The following is a 24965-nucleotide window of genomic DNA, read 5'->3' as shown; positions in this document are numbered from 1 at the left end:
CTTTACTTTCATAATCTACTCCCCGAATAGTTCAGTTCTAGTTCTTTGAATTTTGAAAATAGATAATTTTGTAAATAAAAAACGTTTCAACTACCTGCCTCGAAAAGAAAAACTAGAATGTATGTTTCACCTTGAGACTTCGCGATTTTCTCGATAATTCTAACGAATAACTCGGCACTTTCGAAAATTTCCCGGTCTGAAAAATATCAAACAAAAACATAATGATTACATCATTTAATTACAACAATAATATTGTTCACAAGAAAAAAGACAGACAAAAAATACCAAAAATGTCAACCTTATAAAAAATAAACACGTAAATATTACGTGTACGTAATCTGCAAAATTTATGTACATAATATACACAATAAATACTTCTCAAGTGATTTAAAAATTACTAAACATAATGGTAAGTATAAAACACCCCCCTTCCCCTAGAAAAAAAAGATCATCTCGATGTAAGGCTCTGTTCATTATGACAACGAACTCGTTAAATGTTCGTTATACCCCGAACCTTACTTAGTTAAATTATAATCTACTCATTAACATAAAACATTTACTACGAGCAACGACATAATTGAATCACAACCATGGGTGCCACGCCGGATCCATTCTGCATAAATTGTCAACATTTTTCGCCGCATTAACCAACGTTGCAACCTATTCAAAAAAAAAAAACCAAGTTCGTAAACACGTCAAATGGGCAATTACACGCTATCTTTAGACTATATTTTCTAATCATTGGTAATAACGATCGTTTTTTTAAATTTAATTTAAACGAACGTGTTTTGTTTACGTTCGTTTTGATGTATTTTTACATTCGTCTACGGTTTCAGCTTCCTTTTTCCGCTGAACTTTAAACCGAACACGAATCTAGACGTTTTTGCGATAAGACCAGCGATTCATTCGTATTTACAAACAAACAATCGCGGAGAATTTCCATTCAATTCTGACGTACAGTATTACTTTTTTTTTCCAAAAATGTACCTACGAATTTTCCCAAATGAAATTCCAACGATAGGTACTTGTAATATTTCAACATGAACTAGGAAAACCCGAGACTTGAATTATTCAAAACATGTTCTCGTATATCCTCGTTTTGCCGGTATTTCAAATAAACAACAAGAGTCCAATATTTCATAAACATACATATTTCAACCAACATTAAACAAACACGTACTTTACTTTCCACTCCATCGAAATTCGTTAAACTGCTTAACCTTTGCATGATTGAGTTAACAGAATTCGTTACCATCGTAACGATCATTTCACCGGGTACGTCGGCTGGAGGATTATTTAAATCTTCGACTTTATTTTCTTCTTCCAATTTCTACAACAAAGACACAAATTATGAAAAACCTTCGAGCTTCGTTTTGCTAAATTGTACATACTTTCGACTACATTACGAAGAGAAAGTAAGCTGAGCTGCTTCTAGTGAAAATTAAGAATAAAACTAATGATAAATAATTTAATGTCGACAATTGCGAGTGATTTAAATAATAGTTAATTCTACCTTCGCACGATTCAAGGCAAACCAGCATTACAGTACGCTTTTTGGATTGTTTTTGTTTGGCTACATGTTTTGTACTGTTTTTATGCCAGTTCAACAGTACAGTGTAAACATTCCGAAACCGGTTACGAATTTAATACTTTTGAAGAAAGTTTATGAGGACCAGGTACAAACCAGTGCAAACGACTCATCAGTTTGAAAATAGTTTTACATTTCATCTTAAGAAGAAATAGCCGGAAAATCATACGATCAAAACTGAAATACTAATATCAAACCCGCCCATTTTTACAAATTGAAATATGTATGTATTTTCTCTGCTTCGAACTCGTAAATCAGGAAGAAAACTTGTATACGTAGGTACTCGGTAGCCTAACATTATATAGAACAGCTGATATCCTTCATAATGAATTGTAACAATGTTTACACCGAACAATTTAAATTCGGAGATAAAAAACAAAATTTTCAACGAGAAAAAAACCTCTTCACAAAATAACGAGTTCGTTAAACCGTAACCTTAACATTTTAAAATTCGTGTTAACCGACAAGCCTAATTAATTTTGATTAAAACCTTCGCTTATGTAACTCGATATCTTAGGATAACGTAATAGGTACATATAATTCGATGATAACTTCTAATACGAGTGCATCACTTGAAAATAATTTTAATCGCCGAGAAAAATTTTCAAAATTGATTTTATCAGCGAACTTTGGCTCATAACGCTAGAAAATGTATTATTATTAGTCTAAGCACCGAGTCCGAAGGTCGTCATTTTACAAACCAAAACAAACATCGAAGAATAATTCTAGAACCAATAAAAACAGCGAATTAAGTTTCGCTGCAGTCGGCCAAGTTCATCGATGAATAAAATCTTCTGTAACATTAACCCTAATAAAGATTACATAAGATAACGATAATTACCCTTTTATAAGAAGTGATCATTTCATCGCGCAGTAAAGCTCTCAAGATAGTCTGTAGTTTGAAATTCGGATAAGAGAAACATCTCGCAATTGCGATCATACTGGCGATTAATGGACCACAAATACCAATTTCGGTGATCAATTCGCTGAGATTTGGAGTCAATCTAAACGGTACGGCTCGATTACCGTTCAATTCGCCTGTAAATTGAGATGAAATTTAGTACGCCGTGTTTCTTTTTACTACGTTTCAATAGCAAAATAATTACGATGTTTACTTTTCGAATCGTCCACGTCGAATTTGAAATACGAGACGTTTATTAGACCAGAATCTTGATGAATGAACATCATATCCGGATTGAGTCTGGTAAGATGGAATACGTATTCGGCGAAACAAGACAACGATAGTTGTAAAGTGATCTGAAAAACGAGAGCAAAATTAACGTCGAGAAGATACAGTTTTATTAAACGTATGTACTTGAGGGAAAATTACCATCTTTCTAAACGTCCAATAATCGGTGGGAGTTTTGTAAATCTCGAAAGCCCAAGTTTTCAGTAGATTCGGTGGGATGTGACTGATTTGAACGTCCATTAAGATATCTCTTAAAACTTGATGACTTGTTTTTCCTCCTCTAGCCTGTAAATATTTGAAATACGTTTTTAACATGAATCGAATCTTCATTATTAAAAAAGCTAATGGTTTTATCGCCAAAATAAAAATTATTTTTACTTGAATAAATGCCAGTCGATCGTAGTATTTTGTGAGCGGTTCGTCATACTGAGCATTCTTCTTGGAACACATCTGTTTACAAATATCTAATAACGACAAAGATGCTGGATTATCTTCAACTAAGCGTAATTGGGGTGACACAGCCACGACTCGAGAAACGGTATAGTTCAAAAATCTTCTCGATGTTTCCTGCAAGTACAGCATGAGAAATTAAATAAACAAAAGTATATACTTTCGTACGAAGATTTGAAAACTTATTTACGTACTTTTTGTTTAGTCAAGTAATGATTGAGCATTCTCATCAATTGTAAAACGATTTCTTCTCGTCTGGCATCTCCCATACCGGACTCTTGCATGATCAAGTATGCGTATATTTTACCATTATGTCCTCTGATGTATAAACGTCTAGTGGCAGTGTTATGCTTTTCGACTATTTCAACCCTAGGCATAAATCTGGCTATTCTTACGTAGTAATGGGAATGCTAAAACAGGAATAAATAAATTTTCAATAATTTTTCATCATTTTTTCGACCGAAAGTTACAACAATACTGACTTTGGTGCTAACTTTAGGAAGTAAAAATTCGCCTGGTAATTCGATTTCGGCCGTTTGTAAACTGAAATTGCTCAAGAACCTGCATTTCTCTTCGATTAAGAATGATCTACGAAAAATCAACAAAAATTAATAAGTCGAGCACTACGGAGCTAATTTTCTAATAATTATTTCAATTGGACTCACTTTGGTAAAGCTTGAATTTTATTCTCCAACAATCGAATCCATTTTTTCAATTTCGAAATGAAATTGTGTAATTTCATAGCGCCGGGTACGCTGAAATCAAAATCGTCGGCGAATTTCTGTTTCATCGTTTGGAATGCCGGATCTGACATCGTGATTTGGGTTCTTCTAGCTAAACTTTCCGAACCAGCGTTACCGAATGCTGTGCTGACCGAACTTGTGTACATTTCTACGAAACGGGATAAAATTAATCAGAGATAATTCTTTTAAAAATGTGAATTTTTACTCGAAATCACGCTTACCTAATCCGATACCGAAAGTAGATACTAATTTTTTCAAGAAGTTGTGAGTAGATACGGAAATATTGGCATCATTCACTGCTCCTCTATTTTCAAACGCTAGCGTATAACATTTGGCTAAACCAAGACGTAATTGACGAAGTACTTCTTCGCACCAGTTTTCACGGAACCATACCATCTTCAAGGAGAGAAAAGAAAAGAAAAAAATTGAGCTTAGTACACGAAATAAATCTAAATCACACGAGTATTAACGTGAAAGCACCTGATCGACGATTCCTTCTAATGAAAGTAAAATGGTAGGATGGATTTCTCTCTGCAGCTGCATTATTTTAGAACATCGTAACATCGCCGGAGTCGCTTTTATCGTACTAGAACCATCCGATGAACCACCTGCATAATACAAAAAAATTTTATACATTGAAAATCTTTCATTTTAAAACTGATAATTACACATTCTGTTAGACTTACTTTGCTGAGACGATTCCATGCCAGTAGCACCAGAACTTTCATTCTAAAAGAAAGAATTGATTAGTTGCGAATCATGCGATTACGAAAGATGATTTTTTAGAAATTTTTTGCTTACCTGTTTACCAGCTGCTCTTTCAGCACTTTTATAACGTTCTCGTTGTTCAATTTTTTGAGTAAAATACATCGTTCGAATAGGGAAGTATACTGCTTGAGGGAACATTCTACCCACCTAAAATTTTAAAAATAAAAACAAATTGCGATTAAAATTTCCTATATTGGACTAGAAAACAAAAGCAAATAGTATTTTGTACCTGACTGATTAAGTTCACAATATATTTGCCTTCATTACGACCAAGACACGTTAGCAATTGAGGAATCCAGGGCAACCATAACGATGGCGGCACTCCAACCGAGTACCTGTCCACAGCTTCTGTCAGAGAAAATTTCTCATCGTCGTAGGTAAGAAGCCAAAGAACCTGGATATCATAATTCCGAATTAATAAAAATACTTAATAAATCAATGATTATTTTTCATAATGAAATTAAATCAATACCTTAGCTAAATATTTTCTAGACCTGGACTCGTTTTGATTTCTACAAGCGTGCAAGAAGCACGTAACCGCCGATATACCGGTGCTTATATTGGGAGGTGATGTTTTAGTGAACTGCTGTTCCATGAAATCTCCCCACAGAGCCCAACCTTTGACCAACGTATCGTGCATTTGAACTGCTACTGAAAAAGCTCTGTTTGCTTCCTCGCTTCGACCTGCGAATAAAACCGTAAATTGATTCGTCAATCCTTCCAATGCCAACTGTATATCAACCAATAATAAATATTAAACTGAAACTAACCAAGTTGAGCTAAGAACATCCCCTTCAAGGCATAAAATTCGGCGGTCATTTCTCTCGTTAGATATCTCATATTCGTATACTCGATGGCATCCAGACCCTATGAACAGACGAAAATTTAATTACAACCCTTTCAAACATCTACAGTACATCTTGCCAGTGTGAAACTTACTTCTTGAATTTCGCTCTTTCCAGCTTGGACAGCCATTTGCAGATAGCATTTCACTTGCTGGCGTATTTTCTGGAAACAATCGACAATCGGGACACTTGGTATGGTGTATAGACGATTTAAAGAATCCAAACACACAGCCGTCAAGTTTTGCTTCCGTGCAATCTTTCCAAAATGTATGATAGCCTAAAAAGTACACATTATACCATTAATAAAGAACACTGTTTTTTTCATTCCTTCTAATACTCTCTCCTTGGAAAAAATTTATTACCTGAGCAGATGCGTGCACTCCGAGTATACTATGCTGTCTGGTCGCTTGGTCTTGATTCGTATCGTAATGATGAGTAACAAATTGATAATGATGTTGTCTCCAGGTAAATATATCGCTCCAATGGCTTAGCTCATCCGAAATGACGGGCAATCTGTTCCTCCAAGTTTTTACTATCGCCTTGATATCATGAAGCGACGATGTAGAACTACGCCCATGCAGTAAGCTTTGATGAATTTGATACGCTTCTTGCAATTCGATGATTTGTTGAGCAGCTTGCAGAAGGTGAATGTGCACATGAGATACGATATGTGGTAGTTTGCGCCATTCTTTGATACACTGTACGCTGGCTTGTTCAACGTAGCGTTCAACTAAATGCAACAGTGTTTCTTCGGGATGACATATGGCCAAAAATCCTTTATACAAGTCTTCCTGCAATCGGAGAAATTTTATTGAATTAGAATCAGATAATCAGAAGACCATACTGATATTGATACGTGACGTACCTTCCACGTGAGAATACCAGGATAGGCTACATCAACTTGATGCAAGGCTTCTTTCATCAAGTTCCAATCGGGTACTCTCCAAGCACTTTCCAAAATGAGTACAGGATTTGATAAATTCTTCGTTTGAGTGTAATCCAATAGATGATCCCATTGGTTCAATTCTTTGGTACACCTAGATTTTAAAAAATGATACATTTACACATAAACTCGATACGAAAATATTCGCATAATACCGATGCAGTTTCAACTGACCTTATCCATTGCTTTTCCCAAAGCCTCTGTTCGCTGACTAGACTAATAGGGGAGGGCATATTCGCATAAGTTTGTCTGGCTTTACCCAAGACCAATTCGTAGGCTCCTAATGCCTGTTCGAAGAAGCCTTGTTGTTCGTAAGTGAGAGCAATGATCGTTTCTGGATGTTTGGCGTGTTTTTGCCATAGTCCACACCACATGTCTTCTTCGCATAAAGCACTATACATGTCAGCTAAACTATCGATAATATCCTGTTGAAAAAATAATGAAATTAGAAAAAATTCGAAATTTTTATGTATAGTGCAACCGAATAGTTCAAATTCAACTAGCCTGTTGAGGAATGGTTTCAGGCTCAAAATCGTAACAATCGTTCGAAATGTGCTGTTTATCTCTGAAGAAATTACTCTCTATGGTCATTTTTTCCAAAGCCAATGTCACTCGATGCCATAAATTATGCGATTTGCCAAGGTACGTCATTACTCGTCTGTTACATTCACATATATCGTATGAGATCATAAAAACACACCAATCACGTTCTCATCTTGCAGGATACTTACGGTTTTATCATCACGGGAGGATTGCAATGGGCTAAACTTTCGTAGAAAGTGCAAATGGCACTAGGATGAGCGTCTTTTTGAACCACATGACTTCCGCTGGCAAGAAAAGGTGTAATTTCGCCAGTCAATTCCTATTATTTGAAAAAAATACACACACGTTAACGTCATTTAAGATTACTTATGAATCGAATTCGATAATTGAGTAATTTATATTCACCGTGCGTTCTCGATCGTGCAAAATTTTCCATAGCTGTGGGAAAATATTAAGCCAAATTTGTTCCGTTAAAGAGGTATCCATATGACACAGTTGTGCAGCAGCTTTGAGGAAATCAAACGTCTTGAAATCTTTGACAGATTCCAAGAATTTAATTTGACGTGACACAAGTTGCACTAGCGTTTCACCTCCTGCGCTGTTTAATAATTCGATGCTGCTCTGGCTAGCTGAATCGGCTAATTCGATGTCCATCTCATCCTGAAGAATAGAAATCGTGTTAAAATTTTTCAATTCTGTTATCAGGCAAGCTCCCTGTTTGATTTACTTACCACAGATGTATCCATACTGCATACTGATGCTGTCTCAGATTGTTCTTCTTTTACGGCAAAATATCCGGCTAGTAACGCTTTTTCATCCGGATCAGCTTTCTCGATAACTGAGGTTATACTTGGTAACATACCGCTACCTTCAGCTAATTGGATACGTTCGTCTAGAACAAATATTGCATATAAATAACATTTTCGGACTAAATGAATAGTAAAGTTGGTATTTTAAAATTTTATTAATTAATTACCTGATACACTGGTTACCACTATCAATTCGATACACTGTTTTAGCCAATAATGTTGAGACATTCCTTCCCAGTTCTGCGAACTAACAATGTACAACAATCGGAAGATCAGTTTACGCTGAATCGATGAATCGAATAACTCGAAGAACTTTCCACGAATGATTGGATTCGTGCATCTCAATCCGGATAAAAATGCTACTTCCAATTTCAACATTAATTCGGTCGGTTTGTTGATTTCATCCCTGCCAAAACCATCAACATTTAAAATCATATCCCGAGAATACATCAAAATTTCATCTTTCACTCTTACTTGTAAATATTGTAAATGATTTCCAAGAACTGGCAATTCAAGTCAGGGAAACGTTTTTCAATACATTGCATCATTTTGACCAAAAGCACCGATTTTTCTTGAACATTTGGTCCGCAATATCCTGCATTTTTACCATTTACCATCCATTCTTCCAATAACTATGACATTGATTTAAAATTTTACAAAAAATCTGACATCTAGGTGCATACGAATACTGCAATATGTATTATTAGAATCGTACTTTGCATAAAGCTTTCATTAATTTGGCATCGGTGGTTCTTTCAATCAGTCCGGTGATTATCGTAGCAATGAATGTTTTTCTGGTATCAATTTTCATGACACCGACGCGATTTTTCAGCATATCTAAGCAATACGTCAGCAACTCCGTAACTCCTGCAACAGTTAAGATGATCAGTAAACGAGCCGAATTATTATTTTTATTCATAATTTGAAAAACATTCACCTATAGTTTCCACATTAGCAGAGCTATGGTGTTCACGAGCCAATCGTTGTATTACTCTAACAAACGAGGAGCTGAATCTGTCGACGTACGACTGATTATTACTACAGCCAGCTTTAATCAACATTATAGCTCCATACAACGAGGTAGCAGTAGCGTTAGCGTTTTTCTCGTAGGTGGCTAATCCGTCCAAAATCACCTGTAAAAAAATATCTCAATTAACTTCTGACATGAAGAGAAATTTAGTTTCCCTTGATTATAACGTACTTTAGCGACACAGCTGTAGATTTTATCCAATTCTTCGTATTTAGAAGCGACAGGCGATGTAGGTGGTTCGACTGGGAAGATGCTCATCAAACGAGAGATTAATGCGTGTACATATCTGATGATCTACGATGAAAATTCGCATTAAAAATTAGGATCGCATTATAATTTCAAAAATGATTTTCAAAATTGAATAATACCTTCGGATTAGACGATGAAATACATAAATTGATTCCGTTTTGTAACAATTTGCACAAAGCTAATACATCTTCTTTCTTCATAACGGAAAACACAAACGTGACCAATTCCAAAGCGGTACAAATATTTCCATAATTCGGATTTGAGCCAGATAAACTGCATAATAATTTATCGACCCATTGCAGTCTTATATCGATATTATTATCGGGCCAAATATCAGATTTCAACGCAGTCTTAATTATACTCAAACATCGTCTAGCTAACTGATCGCCGATTGTGCCGCTTGTGGTGGTAAGTTCATTCACCTAAATAATATTCCATTTTAATATAAAATAAACTTGAAAATTTTCTCGAATACGAACAACATACCTGGCATGCGATTCGAGTTAAATAATTCATAATAGCATCCGCATGCATCCTATCGATTGGTTTATTGCTGTCGCTTTCTTCAGATAACGAAGACGTTGAAGCGACCGGAGAAGCCACGCCACCGGCAAAACGCTTACGAGCTTGCATAGATAGAAAATCGCCGCTTCTTTTCAAGCTGTCCGTTGAAGTTTCAGTAGTCTAAGAAAAAATAAATCCATCAGTAAAAACTCTCAAACTAATGAAAACAAAATCATTTTTTCCAATAATATACCTCAGTCGAGTCAGATTCATTTCGAATTCTTTGCAACTCCCATTTAATCATAACTTCGCATAAGTCAACAGCTAATTTTCGGTAATCCAATGACGGAGACGTATTAACCGTTAATCTTTGAATTGAATGAACTAAATTATGTATCAGTCTATGTCGTACTGGATAGTACACCTGAATCATAAAATAACATTAGATTTTACGTATCGAAGGAGGTCCACTTTGAGGCAATTAATTCGCAAACCTTATAATGACGAACGATTAGCTGCAACATATGTACAAGCTGCGGCATGGAATGACCTTCTTCCAATAATATCTTTTTCGTCCAATGGGTCAGCATTCTATATCCATCTTCCATTCTATTTGGTAAAATTGGCGTCAAAATGTCTAAAGCTAGTCTCACAATAGGTCGAACTTCCAATGCATTGGCTTTCAATAAACTTCGAAAAACTAAAACAAAATCAAACTGTTAGGAAACTGAAAACTTTCAAAATATAAAATTTCACACTGTACCTTGTAATATGATTTTCTTATGAATAGCCATTTTCGAAATTATATGGCATAGTAGCAGATGACCATGGTATTCGGTGATCGAATCGGTGCATTTTTTACCGCTCAAACAAGGCCATACGAATTCCATGAGGATACGCAGCCGATTACCTTCTGTTTTACTTGTGTTTAGGTAATGAGAAGCATATTCTACAATGACGCATGCCAATTGTTGAAGCAGAATACGAATAGAATCAGAACAACCGGAATGTTTGACTTCTTCAACGAGCTAAAATGAAAAAAAAAAGTCAACACTGACAAATCTAATCAAGTGATTAAAAAAGCTGCTGGAATGAAATTCGCTATTTACTTTGACTAGGAATATTGTCACCAAATTTTCAGGCTGAGTTCCTTGGAATGATGGTTTGTTCGATGATGTGATCAATCTTTCGCCTTCGTTCCGTTCAAAAGAAACAGTAAAACAGGGAATAATTATGAATTGTAATATTCGAGCTTTCAATTCTTCCGAAACTGCTGGTAAATGGAATAGTTCGCAAAATCTCAAAAATGCCGATCTTTTCCATTCTACTGTATACCCTTGAGCAACAGTTTGAACTAGGAAATTTTTAAGAAACTACAAAAAAAAATATATATATATAAATAATTTCCAAATTAAATCAAAATGATAATTTAAAAATAAATGGAAAGTTTTTTAAAAGCATACTTGAAAATCTGAAGTAAACCGATGAGAAAACGCTGTCATCAAATAAAAAAGCAGATCGATCTTTAATGGATGATGCGTAAAATAATGCAACAATATTGAAACTATTAATTTCGGTTCATTCCAATGCGTATGAGGTATGGCGGTTATATTCACGAATATTTCCTGAAAAAAAAACCGCGAGAATTACCCATTATTTGAATTTTGAAATAATGAAAAAAATTCTGGAAACTTTAATTACTTGATAAGAATCACTATCGGTCCAAATTTTGGTTAAAATAGAGGTAATTTTTTTCTGCGATGCCAACCATTGATCATTAAACTTGATTATCAAAGATACTGTCTTGATAGCATGATACCTTATCGCTGCTTTTTCATCTGCAACAAAACAATGATTTTCTCAAAAATCGTATTTATCGAAAAATTAATTTCAAAATCAATCATATTATTTTTACCGGTAGTAAGAGTACTGTCGGTTTTGGAGAATATATCGATCAAAGCGGCTAACATATCGATTATTTCCGGTTTTTCAAACACATCTCGGAAAGGTTTACTATTCTCGTGCTTCAACATGAAGTGCAAATAATCGCCCCATTCGTATTCCTAAAAACAAAAAACATTCAGTCATCAAATGTCAGTTTGTATTTTAATGATTAATGTTTTTCTGGTGAGTCACTCACTCTCATGTATTTTTCTTGTAAAAATAGCACTACAGTTTCCAATGGATATTTCAACAAAAATCTTATCAGAGGTTCGTGGTAAGGAGAACTTCGACCAATACGTAGATTCTTTTCACTTTGGAAAATAAGAAGACACAGGATTTCAATAAACCTCGGTCTGGCAGCAGGAACGTGATAAAATATATCGATTATTATGGCGATAATTTGTTCTGTGTCTTTAGTATCAGCTTTAACACCTATTTGAAAAAAAAGAACAACAAATTAAAAAACAATATTTTTTTCCACATTTCTATTCGCGTAAATTTTTTCATACCGCTTCGCTGTTGTTGAACTAATGTTTCAAAGAAATGCTGCATATGTGAAAGAAGTTGTTCGCATAGCTTTTCTTTGAAACTAGTCGGGAACAACTGTACCAAATAACATAGTCTTCTGGCACCGCTGACATTAATATTTCTATAATCGCAGAACGTCGATAACAATGGTCTCATTACTTCGTGTACCTGTTAATTGAAATATTTCATCAACACTATTCTAGAATATTTCATAACTTCAGCATTTCTTTAAATTTTTACCATAGATAAATCAATCAATGATCCAGAAACGAAATTCTTCATACATTGGAACGCAGCCTCTTGTAATTCAGGATCAGATCGCTCTAAAGCTTGATAAAGAGAATTGAAAATTTTTTCAGATACATTGGGAACGTAGTGGCAAGCCGATAAAGCCTTCATGGCAGCTTTCCTCAGAGGTACCAAACTAGGAATTGATTTATAACATGGCAATTTGTTAAGGCCAGCGTCAGTATTGTCGCAAACATTGCACACTTCGTGGAAGAACATTTTGTGCTCGGGTATATTTAAATCTGAAATTGAATTATAATCCATTAAAAACGAACACGAGTTAGGGACTCATTAGACTTGAAAAAATTAATACACACCTAAAGTGAAAAGTCGAGGAACTAAAGTGGTACAAAATGTGTTTCCTTCCATCAATCCTATTTGTGCGTTTGCCGCTTGATGCCTGAGTAAATGCTTCTTAGGTGGGATAATATCAACTAGGACATTTTTATGACATTCCATTACATCAGTAATGGATTTATTTTGTACTTCGGCAAAAACGCGTAATAATCGCATCGCCTGTAATCGAATTATTAGTTTTAATCGAGAGCTAAATTATAAAACCAATTACAGTAAAAAATGATTAAATAGGCGACTTGTTTACCTCTTCCCTGAGATAATCATTAGGACTAGTAACTTGTCTAGTTAATTCGTAGGTAACTTCTAACAAGGCTTTCTTTTGCACAGCCGCTAGTTCAGGATCAGTGTTTGGATCAACGAGAACGGCACATCGTCTAACCATTTCCTCTAAATTACCTTTTGCACGGTCTATCGTACCATTTGATACCTAAAATCGAAAAAAATTAGAAATTCGAGATATTTTTCACCGATGACGAGTGAACTTTGTCTTACTTCGCCACTGAGATCCATCATAACGAAAAGTTGAGCTTTGACGAATGTGTACAAATGTTTATAAACCCAATTAATAGCCATCTTCGTGTATAAAAATCTGATCGCTTCACAGCCGCCTAGTTTTGCGTACCATGGTCTTTCGTAACATAAGGCACATACTTTCTCCACTAAATATTCCATTATGGGTAATTCACAAGCCTAATGAAAATATCACGATTAAGAATAAGACATTTTTCAAAAGTAAAATGTGATTATTAATTTTATTTACCCTCTTCTTGGATCCTAAAACGGTAGTAGCTGTGCTCAACATGACAGCTAATGCCAAACGACCCGGTTTGCATAATTCTTTTTCTTCGTATCCCATTACTGTGGCGATTGCTTCGGCTAATATTAGAGAATCCATATACCCTACCAAAAGATTTTGTCTTCTGTTCATCGGAAAGGGTCCTAAAATCGAAAATATTCATAAAACACCCCATCATGATTTACAATACGTTCAGCTGTCAAATGCCTTACCTGCTTGTTGAGAAATAGCAATCATTGTGTAATGTCTGACTATCGCTACCATAATAGGAACTACTACTTTGCCCAGATCTTTAATAGCTGCAGCTACGAATACACCTGAAAAATTATTTTGAAAATTTAATAACACGAATTCGAATTACTTTTAGGGAAATATAACGAGATACGAACCTGTTAGAGCGCTAATATGCGTACTTCTGACAATCTGGTCGTTGAATTTATACAAAACACCTTGAATACGAGGAATAGGTCCTTCGGTAAAACTATACAGAAAAAATAAAACGATCAGTCGTGTTTTAGAGATATAAATCCTAAGTATTTAAATCTGATGACTAACCTAGGATGAGACAGTAACCTATAAACGCTATTTTCTTCAGGACTAATGGATGCCACGATGAATCCTTTTAATACTTCCCAACATTGCCGCCTATAATAGGCATCCGTTGTAGTCAATTTTAAAGCGCTGACGGCCGTTTCAACCATCTGAAAAAAAACACAATTTGTAATTATTTAGCTTCAATGGAAGTTCATATTCAGACTTGAATTACGAATTACATACTTTTTGCAAACACATGTTTATCGGTAGAGCATAATCGATGAAATGAACTACCACGGATGGATTATTAGTTCGGTTACTTTGATAATCTAAGCGTTGTGGTTCGTTCATCATTTTTCTATTACCACCGCCGAGTTTGCCCAGTACTCTGTAAAATTAAACATCGATTTACATTCGGATCGCACAGTTGTTGATTTTATATCGCTCCATTCATACCTGAAAGCAACGTGAGCAACTTGGTCGGTCGTATTATGTAATGATCTCCACAAAGCTTGCATCAAATCAGCCCGAACAGGTTGAATATGATCGTACAGAAAATCTGGCTGCAAATTATCTACACACAATTCCAACGTTCTCAAGCCCTGAAGAAAAAAATTAACATCGTTTTCAAAAATCAATCAACACAATTTACTGCAATCTAATTCATATTTACTTGGCTGATTAAGGTAGGAGAGCCGTTGAAAGCTGATACTAGGGGATCCATGAGCATCGGTAAATAAGGTAATAGAGAGCTCAGACGCACTGGCACGGTTAAACATAATTCAACGAATAAATCTTTCATGTGTTGCTTATGTAATCCTGACTGAAGACAGTTCAGACCTGAAAAATATTCCATGTATTACATAGTACGAATAACACATCGCAGATTTTCCATAAGTAATGTAATAATTTGTACCTTGCAGTAAAGTTGGCAACAACGGAAGAAATTCTTGGTACAATAAATCGTGGCTTCCACCGCCAATTGATCGGAATAAGGCACGTAACAATACAAAATAATTATAGGGTTCTTTGGCTGTCATTGCTGTTTCCATAGACCTACGCAAATATATCTCAATAACACACTGTTCACGATCAAAATACGATGAAAAAATAATAAATAACTGACTTGTTCACAATCTGATGCAAATAAGGCTGTAGCATATGTTCGTTTTCGGCGGAAAATGTTGAAACACTGTCGAAAACAGTTTTGAAAAGTTTCAAATACAGGTTACTGCGGTCTTGATTTTCTTCGCCCATTTCGCTCATACGATTAAGTAAAAATTCCACCATTATTGTGGCGTAAATAGCCGAAGTCTCTTTATTCGTCAAAAAAGTATCGCTTATTGTAATTAATGAAGGATTAACCGCAATACGATCGACTAAAGTTTTAATACTGCAGGAAAATATCTCTCTGAAGGTTTGCGGATGAAGAGAAGTGAACTGAAAAATACGAATGAAAAAATTAAGTCGTAAGAATTAATTCTACTTTTCTAAGATGATATAATATGTTCTTACAATTCCATTGAAGTGTTCCAAAACTTCAATTTCTTCTTTCGTGCGAGGTCGGGCCTGATTAGATAATCGAATCCCTTGAACGAGTCCAGGAACAGTAATGGTATAAATATCAAAGGCTTGTAAAGCCCATTTGATCAATCGAATGAACAAATTCACTTCTCGGGGCGCAAATACTATTGTTTTACGAGGCTCTTCATCCGGACCAGTCTGAATGATAAAATAAATCATTAAATAACCGATAACAATACTTCCAGAGGAGTAAATAATATGTTTCCACGTACTTTGAGACCAATGCAAGCAAATGTAGCAGATTTAATAGCGCAAGTTAACGTTCTAACAAGGCATTTACAATCTGTAACGGTGTAATTTGGTGGTTGCGTTAGAGGAAACCCAAATTTCTTCTCCATTTTAGCAGCGTCTTTTTTATCAGCGCCACCTGCGAAGAAAAAAAAAAACTTATTAAATTTTAATTTCAAACGTTCAAAATCATTTTGAGATTGTTTATTGTACCTATTTCGGAGCAGAACTGTAAATATTTAATTTCTTCAACTTTTTCCAAAGTTGTTTCGGCTATTCCGGTAGCCGGTGTTTGTTGAGGAGTTTGCTGAGCACCCTGTTCTTGCTGATTAGCTTGCTGTTGAGAGTGAAGTTGTTGCATTTGTAGCAATTGTTGTTGTTGCTGCTGCTGTTGTTGTTGCATTTGTTTACTGAAAAATAAAATCAATGTTTCAGATTTTTCTCCTTCGATTAATAGTGTTTCACATGGACGGTTATTTTAAAAAATCAATATTACTCACATTCTAGTCTGCAGGAATGGCAAATGTAATTTTACAATCGTCTTAAATTTGAGCACACAGATTTTCAATATTTTTGATAACAGTAAGTATCCACTCTGTTCGTTGGTAGAGTTTGGGTCTGCTTTGCTATGCTGTTGAATACACTCTACCAGATTCAGAAGCAATTTGCAAGACATTGTTTCGATTCTGAAATGGAAAAACCGATATTAGGGCTACGTCCATTTCAAAAAGTTCCGCGAAAAGATTTCATACAAACACCAACTCACCCGGTAGGTAAAGTTTCATCGTGCACATTCAAAGAGTATAGTTGGACGGCTTTCACAATGGTAGGCATAGATAAATGTTGACGAATATGATGTACGAAATCAGCCAAAGTACTATATGCCAAAGGCCTCAATGTTTCTCGAGTAGTCCAGCCTCGATTAAGTAGAACGTCTTCGTCGAACAATTCATCGACATGAGGAGCAAACACTAAAAAAATGTACCCAATCATTATTTGATATACTCTCATCAGAAATATTTCAAATGAGTAGATGATACTAGGGTACTGAAAAAGGGGGTATGATCATTGTCCACCATTTTGGTTACGGTGATAACAGTTTTCAAGGGACTGCTTACCCTCCCCTTCACTACCTTACCCTTGGTTGTTTACCTCACTTCACACAGAAATAACTAAAATGCCGGACAATGATCATACCCCCTTTTTCAGTACTCTAGATGATACTAACTGATGCGTAATTCAGTCGAAAGGATGTGTCGGGAAGCAATGAAAAGATCTCTTCGCAAACCCGTCACTTCTTTTGGACACAAACGTAGCATGTTTAACATTCCTTCAACCATCATTTTATGATTTTTCATCACTACTTCTTGGTAAATACGAATAATATACGCCAGAAACGAAAGAGTTCTTATTTGAGCAGACATGAAGTCTACAAATACTTCTTTACTGAAATTTTTGTCGGCCCTGAAAATAAACATTCGTTAAAATTACATCGTTCTGAGAAATATTTTCAACATCTTTGCCAACTTACATTATTTCTGGTAAAGGTTTCAGCGTCAAGGATCTAATCACACTTGGAATATATTCCACTAATTCACGTTTGATGTTTTCTTTATACAGTTGATAGAGTAATACTATAATAATAGGCAATTCTTGAAGAGCTTTAAGGGATAGTGAGCCTTTCGGAATGATGGTGTACTGAAAAAAAAAATATCGTCAGTATACTTATTAAACTAATTAAGATTACAGATCACTAAATATAATTTTACCTGTTCTATTACTGGTTTTCCTTCAGCGTTGTAACCTTTATTAACTTCGATGGTTGTTATCGTATAGGTTTCATTTAATAATGGTTCCATGTCCACTTCGTATAACTCTTTCACTTGTATCGGAGCTCTTATTTTAAATATATCGTTCACTCTGTCGGGTAATTCGTTATAAACTTTTTTGGAAAATTGTAAAAACGTCGTGATCTAAAACAACAATAATCGAAACATGTTAGGATATGAAACAATCAACTCATTGTAAGTATTCGAATAACGAAACCTAATGATACCAACCTGTCCATTATACGTAGGCCTGAAATTTTTCGTAAGTTCTATGATGATCCGCATACAAACCAAAACTACTTCTTCGTTATCGATTTCAATAATTTTGATACACAGTGATACCAAGGCATCGACATGAGTTCGCAAATATTCGTTATTTGGTAATCGATAGATAATCTCGAGCATAATTTTTCTCAATTGCTAACATAAACCATAACAAAATTAATACACCAAAAATCGTTACACACCTTTTTTTCACAGAAACTCAACTTACATGAACTCCGTGCTCAGAAATAAATTGCGGTTGTCCGTCCATCATTACTTTAATAAACGTTCTCAGCATGTGTTCCAAGAATATTTGATATTGAGGAGAATTTGATATCAACTGAAACACCCAATGCTCAATTTCGTATTCTACATCGCATATCTTATAGTACCACAACTTGTTTTCAAGCAAAAATAATTTGTACCTCGAGATTCTCATTAATTTCTTGAGCCGCTTGCAATTTGCTCTCATCTTTAGATCCCGGCTCCCCAATCATGGTCACGTAGGACCTGTACACGTTCATTTCGGCTTCGCTTAAGAAACCCATTTTGGCTCCTTGTTCAGTACTATGCAGCGAGGAGTTTACTCATTGCTCTAAAACAGATGAGAATTACATACAATTTAGTTTAAATGTTGAAATAAATTGAAGGAAACGGAAAAATATCAATACCAACCGTTACCGGCAGAATTAGGAACATAGCAGGCAGCAAAAATCGGCGGTGTTACTGCGGCCAAAACGCTCATGAATTTAGCTGTACAGAATCTACCGGGATTAGGGTGAATATTTAAAATGATACATTATGTTTCAACGAACACGTTAAGCATAAGTCTCAGAACCGGAAATCACACTAATTAATAAATTAATGACATTTTAAACGACAAAATATCAGTGATTCTCGAAGAGTCAAAGGCTCAAAGCACATTTTGGTTTTTGTTGTTCACAAAACGAAAATGTAGGGTACTGAAATAGGGGGTATGCTGATAGGCCGGCCATGTTTGCTCAGCGAAACAAAGTTTTCAGGGTGAAACGTCAGGGGGGAAATGTGAATTTACGTGAATACATATTTCCCCCCTGACGTTTCACCCTGAAAACTTTGTTTCGCTGAGCAAACATGGCCGGCCTATCAGCATACCCCCTATTTCAGTACCCTACGAAAATGTAAACATACATCGAAAACATCGAAACGAAACAAAATCGATTATTGATAGTAAATATGACGTCATGTATCAATCCTCCAATCATAGATCGTATACAGGGGAAAAAATAGGTACGTTTTTGTTTTATAGATGTCGCTTTTGAATTTTCATTATCACTGTCTCATTCCCTCCTTACCTCACTTACCTCATACCTCTCACCCCTAATCCTAGATCCAAGATAAGTCATACTTTTGATTTCCCAGATACTCTATTTTTAAAAAATTTGAAAGGTCGAATTTTTTCTGTTGAAAAATTGAGGTTTCCAATCAAAATGAACAACCAACGGACGAACAAAAGTAAGCCATCAATGCAGATGTACTTCCAATAATAATCACATAGTTATTTATTGAGAAATAAGAATGTCTCGTATAAATATTTTAGGTTTAATTCTAAGGCATCATAAATTTAAGTTGTTTCTTTTATTTTTAACTCTTCTAGTATTATTTAATACGCTTTTATATACTCAGTTCTTTACAGTATTTGAGGTTATCCCTCAGAACAAAGTATTATCCAATCTAGTCGCCGATAAAAATCGTAACAGCACGTTAGTCAATTGTACTTTTCATACTTTTGATTCAAGTAGATTGCATTACCCTGACATCAATGTACCAGATGACTTGAACTCGTGGGCCAAAAAGCTCAACATTAGTAAAGGAGAATGGAAACCTCACGATTGCACCGCTTTGTTTTACGTCGCCATCATAATACCTTACCGGAACCGCGAAGAGCATCTGAAAATCTTCCTTTACAACATTCATCCTTTTCTACAAAAACAAAACGTACATTACCGAATCTACGTTATCGAACAATCAGATCCACTGAATTTCAATCGAGGAAAATTATTCAATATCGGATACATCGAAGCTCTAAAAGATCACACCTATCCGTGTTTTATATTTCACGACATCGATTTACTCCCTCAAAATTACAATAATATTTACGCTTGTACGCGGTATCCTCGTCATATGTCATCCAGCATTGACAAATTCCGATATCAGGTTCCTTACGATCGTAATTTTGGCGGAGTTACTGCTATTTTGAGCGAACAATATCGTCAAGTGAACGGATTCGCCAATTCTTTTTATGGCTGGGGTGGTGAAGATGACGATTTCTTTAATCGTGTGCGAATATCTAGTCTTCGAGTCAGTAGATTCGCTCAAGAGTTATCTCGATATGCTAGTTTGCCTCATAAATTAGCTGAGCCCACTGGCGATCGTTTTGATAAACTTAATAGAGGCGTATATACTTATTCTAAAGATGGTCTCAATTCATTGAGTTATCAAGTTGCTTCTAAGAGTTTTAATATGACTCATGTTCATGTATCAGTTTATACTTGAATTTACTTAATTACGTATGTATTTTGTAAAATGTCTGTGATTTTAGTATAATTTTCGTTTCGTGTTCTGTAACCATGTTGAATGTCAATATGTACGAGTAATATATGTAAGTACTATGTATGTACCTTAGCTTTCAATTAAAAGTTTACTATTTCTTCAAATCGTGACTCATTATTGAACAACAACACCGACAAAAAAATTCAGATACTTTCTAAAGTATTTATTTATCTACATCATGTACAAAGTTTCTACTTTTGTAAGAATATGCGATTCTTCTTCGAAAGAAAAATATTATGGTAAAATATTTGGATGCAGTGTATTATGTCTTTTTTTAAACAAACCGGTGATTCTGTAGTTATCTCTTCTCTACCTTCCATTCATGGGATACTACTTTCATTCGTGTACTTTAAACCGTTATTCTGCGAGAAAAAATTCTGAAAAATTGCGTTTTTAAAAAATTCTCAGATAGGTGTACTGTACACATACTATTTATATTTTATACAAAACCATGTGACTGGTTTTTTCTCTGGGTACCTACGAGTATAGGTACTTTTTTTTACAGCAGCATCCTGATTTCAAGTAGACAAAGTAAATACCATCTGAACATTGTACTCATTCTTATATGTAATTTCAATTCTGTAAGAAATTATGAGTAAGTATGCACAAGGAATCAATTTTTCCGCAAAAATACACAGAATGCATTGTAAAATTTCATTAAGTACCTACGAATAGGTATTCTATACTTATTGTTAGGTAAGTTTTTCGCTTACGTAAACTACAGGTAACCATTGACATAAGGGATGAATACTGAACTGGATAGGTAGACTCATTTAGGATGATATTAAACTGGTTTTCTAGAAAAAGTCAAATGGGTGTGTTTTGAAAAATTATCCATGAAATTACCAGCCAAAAATATATTTTCAATTTCACATAAGTACCTCATCATTTATCATTTCCTAGTCATTTTCTTCAAATTGCATACAATTAATGATAGGTAGGTATATTTTGTGACTAGACATTTAAACAAACAATTTTCTTAGGTATATTTGTTTGTTCTGTGATCTCGCAGTTGGGGGTCCAGATTTTTCCGTTACATTCAAAAAATATGATGAAATAAAACTATTGGTGATGTGTGTCGATCTTCTGATCTAGCAGAAACATTCTGATTTTTTTTTTCATCGAAAACAATTTTATTCATCTTATGAGATTTAATGGCGACTACTTCGGTTCCTGTTACATTGGAAAAAAATGCAGACGATGTTCCACTGCACACTTTGGATTATGGCAAGTTGTTAAATAAAGGATTGAAGGTTGAGATTGCTGATAAACTGGACCTCATGTTTAAGAAAGGTTAGTTAATTTGTAGCCTACCAAACTATTATTTACTTTATTCAACAAACTTTCTGATAATGACTTTTTTTTTCATAGACTTACTGACTTTCTCTGATCTTGACGATCGCGTTTTCGAAGGCATGAGAGAATCTCCAATTAATGAGGTATTAGACATCTTATCACAGCTCTCAAAGATGAATCATGGACATTTCTCGAAGGAAGAATATCTAAAAGAAGTTTTTTTTAAATACGGACCCAATCCGGCAGTGATGGCGGTAACATTTTAAAATGGATACCTACCTAGTTACCTGTTTCTTTAGATACAGTATGTATTTAATTGGCTAGGTAATTTACTACTTTTTTACAGCATGTATTAGAAGACAGCGATGATTTTACCCACATAGTAACATCTAGCGAGAGAACTATTACAGTGTTTGAAGAGAACCCCGAGAGGAAGAATGAAGGTTATGAAGTACGTTGGGCTCTTTATTGAAATTACACTCAAAATAGGTACCTATACTAATAGTATTTCTTTTTAACTACTTTACTCTTTCAGATATTTTGTATAAATATCCCTAAGAGAGTGTTCGAGGACGAACTTTTGGAACTATTTAATGATAGTGGTAGAAAAGAAATATTGGAAATAAAATTAATGATGGATAGGACAACAAATTACAATTGCGGTATTGCGTTCATCATATATGCCGAAAAAGAGGCTGCCGAAGAAATGTTAAAAAAAGTAAATTTTGCTCAGGATATGTACCTACCTATATAATTAATTACCTACCTATATCAACTTGGTTCAACATTTAACAATAAGATGCATTGTTTTATGTTCAGATGGATAATTATGAAATCCGCGCAGGACAGAAATTAAAAGTGAGATTGACTGTGCCAGATCGCCGTCAACTTTTCGTAAAAAAATCATCAGGAGATCGAATCAAAAATTTGTTTGACCAGTGCAATGAGTTGAGAGGTGCTTTGAAACTTCGTTTCATATTCAACAAGTTGATCTAATTGTCCGTTTAAAAAAAATATATATATTTTATAGGTGGATTAAAGGAGATAACGTGTGACGGAGATAATACATCTTTACTTTTCAACACAGAAAAATGTGCTGTATTGGCGAAAAACAAGTTATCAATTAATGGAATGATCGTAGATTGGGCAAAATCCAAAGGTATCTAAATAAGTAAATAATTGATCAACCCTTTTTTATTAATATTTATTTGATCTGAAACTCCCAGGGAGATAGGTAGGTTAGGTACCTACATACTGACATACAATGTGTATTTAATTTGCAGAATTTCCATTTGAGACGAATAATGTTCATGTTTGTCAAGTGTCCTCGTTATTGTCGTATTGCTCTTGTGGTAAGTGTCTCATTTTCAAAAATTATTTTTCTGTGAGTGCGTATAGCCTACTTTTATCGTTTCATTTCGTATTATGTTGAATAGTTGGTGAAATATTGAGCGAGATTTCTTCACTCAAGAAAGAAATTCTGCAGTGTATTGAAATTGAAACGGATAAGGCAATAATTGATGATGCGAAGAAGAAGAATAGGATAAAGGTATCAAATTCCAGCACATTATACATTATTTATATCAATAGGTATCTGGCTAGTCAATATTTATTTTATGAACGATTCTCTATTTCTGTTTGTGCAGTATGCATGTCATTCGCTTCGAATAGAAAATTTGAATACAGACGAACAATCTCAGATCAACATCCAAAATGCAACTGATTATGCTGTAGCCCGCATGAACTCAGAAATGGACGACGATAGGTAAAGCTACATAAATGTAGATAGAATTTACGAGTAGTATAGCAATAAGTAATTATGTATGTAATTAATAACTATTCTGGACTTTTTAAAAAATCTTTTATTGCATACCTATTACCTACCTAGTACCTACATTGCCTATCTTGTGGGTTGATTTTCATCCACGAACTAATAATACGTATTAGCATCTATATTTATTATGTTTGTTTAACATAGGGCCTCATGTAATTTCGAGGTGAAAACATTATTGGATTTGCACAAAATTTTGGAACCTGGAATCGATAAATCTGGAATCTTCCGTGATGACGAAGATTATGTTTATATAAATGGGATCTACGATATTCCGTTATACCCATCTCCTGTAGAAAGCATTCATGAGGAAATTGAAGAATGTATCCAATTACTAAATAAAGCTCTAAATACGGATTCTGATGAAAGCGCCGTTTTGATGGCCATCACGGCGAAAACTAAGTTCTGCATAATCCATCCGTTTGTGGATGGTAATGGCAGAGCTAGCCGGGCTTTATTCAGCGCTGTTTTGGAAAAAAGGAATTTTCCAGCGATCGTGATCCCAATTTTAGAATCGACAAGGTAGATTAGATACGTTTAAAGAAATTTCGTTGATAAGATAATTATTAGATTTTTATTTAATGTGTTTTTTTTCTTTCAGATACTACGAGGCTTTAAAAGTGGCCCATGTTTCTGATTCTCAAGATTTTACATTAATTTATAGGTATTTATGCGAATGTGTTCGCAATTCGTTACAGGAGTATCTGAAAAATCTAATGCTATGAAAATTTTTTGGCGTTGAATTAGTAGGTAATTGTCTGTTTTAAATTCGCTTGACATCAACTTAAAAAAAAAAACAAAAAAAACTAGGTAAAAGTAAAACAAAATTTTGAGTTCTTAATATAATACCTATAGGTATCATACGAGTTGGTACAACAATATTTTTTTTGAAGATTGAGAAAATGAGAAATATTTTGATAGATTCGTGACATGATGCCAACGTCTCTCTTCCGAAAATAAACCGGGAGAAAATTCTGTTGAGCAAATGACTACCTAGCTGTTACTTGAGTTACTTTAAAAAATTTGAAGAAAAAAATGATCACTTGATCAGTATACCTAGTACTTACCACATTTCATTTGTAATGAATTTTGATTTTATGGTTTTTACCTAATTTTCGTGACTTAATTTTAATTATAATTTTAGTTGATTTTTATTTTAATTTTCTATCGATACCTAATCGAATTTGTATGAAATTATGACACTGTGATTTTAAAAATTAAAATATAAAATTT

The 24965-nt window shown here is 34.6% G+C and overlaps 4 protein-coding genes across 10 annotated transcripts in view; 2 read left to right on the top strand and 2 right to left on the bottom strand.

Annotated features, from left to right (window-relative positions):
• LOC135844818 (protein gooseberry-like) overlaps positions 1-196 on the bottom strand; it is a 63391-nt gene extending 63195 nt beyond the window's left edge. For all 6 annotated transcript variants that reach the window (XM_065363173.1, XM_065363175.1, XM_065363176.1 and 3 more), the window contains exon 1: positions 131-196. The gene's annotated coding sequence lies outside the window, so the exon portion shown is untranslated. The remainder of the gene's footprint in view (positions 1-130) is intronic.
• Positions 197-219: 23 nt separating this feature from the next.
• Nipped-A (Transcription-associated protein Nipped-A) lies at positions 220-18967 on the bottom strand. Of its 2 annotated transcripts, none has more exons than XM_065363171.1 (65): positions 18689-18967; positions 18439-18608; positions 18243-18353; positions 17981-18169; positions 17690-17893; positions 17452-17618; positions 17149-17384; positions 16687-16891; positions 16421-16606; positions 16134-16330; positions 15905-16059; positions 15624-15830; positions 15235-15548; positions 15025-15164; positions 14782-14948; positions 14565-14710; positions 14352-14496; positions 14130-14275; positions 13964-14055; positions 13787-13891; positions 13539-13717; positions 13271-13468; positions 13023-13205; positions 12739-12937; positions 12374-12663; positions 12115-12301; positions 11802-12037; positions 11577-11724; positions 11363-11499; positions 11125-11286; positions 10771-11034; positions 10425-10689; positions 10156-10361; positions 9915-10085; positions 9644-9841; positions 9277-9579; positions 9080-9202; positions 8816-9011; positions 8594-8745; positions 8353-8510; positions 8046-8284; positions 7801-7961; positions 7475-7729; positions 7258-7388; positions 7031-7184; positions 6701-6951; positions 6449-6620; positions 5946-6374; positions 5678-5860; positions 5509-5605; positions 5211-5422; positions 4968-5132; positions 4772-4885; positions 4657-4699; positions 4451-4578; positions 4192-4366; positions 3893-4118; positions 3710-3815; positions 3422-3637; positions 3156-3344; positions 2919-3062; positions 2704-2845; positions 2430-2626; positions 1181-1330; positions 220-660 (listed from the first exon to the last, which is right to left on the bottom strand). In XM_065363171.1, exons 2-65 carry the CDS (start codon positions 18559-18561, stop codon positions 583-585), a joined length of 11547 nt encoding a protein of 3848 aa, XP_065219243.1. In that variant the 5' UTR covers positions 18562-18608; positions 18689-18967; the 3' UTR covers positions 220-582. The 2 variants fall into 2 exon arrangements, with proteins under 2 accessions (XP_065219243.1, XP_065219244.1); XM_065363172.1 differs by having other exon boundaries at positions 3722-3815.
• A 391-nt stretch (positions 18968-19358) lies between these two features.
• On the top strand, positions 19359-20709 carry LOC135844037 (beta-1,4-galactosyltransferase 1-like). Its single transcript, XM_065362121.1, has one exon. The coding sequence runs from the start codon at positions 19571-19573 to the stop codon at positions 20546-20548; it is 978 nt and encodes a 325-aa protein (XP_065218193.1). The 5' UTR covers positions 19359-19570; the 3' UTR covers positions 20549-20709.
• Positions 20710-21421: 712 nt separating this feature from the next.
• Positions 21422-24580, top strand: LOC135844972 (uncharacterized). The gene is made up of 11 exons (XM_065363385.1): positions 21422-21898; positions 21977-22155; positions 22248-22352; positions 22437-22619; positions 22721-22856; positions 22932-23060; positions 23185-23253; positions 23338-23450; positions 23548-23666; positions 23880-24254; positions 24334-24580. Exons 1-11 carry the CDS (start codon positions 21760-21762, stop codon positions 24455-24457), a joined length of 1671 nt encoding a protein of 556 aa, XP_065219457.1. The 5' UTR covers positions 21422-21759; the 3' UTR covers positions 24458-24580.
• Positions 24581-24965: the final 385 nt, after the last annotated feature.

Source organism: Planococcus citri, chromosome 4 (assembly GCF_950023065.1).
Source record: "Planococcus citri chromosome 4, ihPlaCitr1.1, whole genome shotgun sequence".
Lineage (NCBI taxonomy): Eukaryota > Metazoa > Arthropoda > Insecta > Hemiptera > Pseudococcidae > Planococcus > Planococcus citri.
The sequence above is the reverse complement of the archived record's forward strand: the minus strand, read 5'-3'. Positions and strand labels throughout refer to the sequence as shown.

Coding starts and splice junctions, on each gene's coding strand:
- LOC135844972 (XM_065363385.1), top strand. CDS start 21,760: ATGGCGACTACTTCGGTTCCTGTTACATTGGAAAAAAATGCAGACGAT. Junction 22,156..22,247: donor CCAATCCGGCAGTGATGGCG/GTAACATTTTAA, acceptor ACTTTTTTACAG/CATGTATTAGAAGACAGCGA. Junction 23,667..23,879: donor TCAGAAATGGACGACGATAG/GTAAAGCTACAT, acceptor TGTTTAACATAG/GGCCTCATGTAATTTCGAGG.
- Nipped-A (XM_065363171.1), bottom strand. CDS start 18,561: ATGGGTTTCTTAAGCGAAGCCGAAATGAACGTGTACAGGTCCTACGTG. Junction 12,938..13,022: donor ATGATTATCTCAGGGAAGAG/GTAAACAAGTCG, acceptor ATTCGATTACAG/GCGATGCGATTATTACGCGT. Junction 661..1,180: donor TCGATGGAGTGGAAAGTAAA/GTACGTGTTTGT, acceptor TTTTTTGAATAG/GTTGCAACGTTGGTTAATGC.
- LOC135844037 (XM_065362121.1), top strand. CDS start 19,571: ATGTCTCGTATAAATATTTTAGGTTTAATTCTAAGGCATCATAAATTT.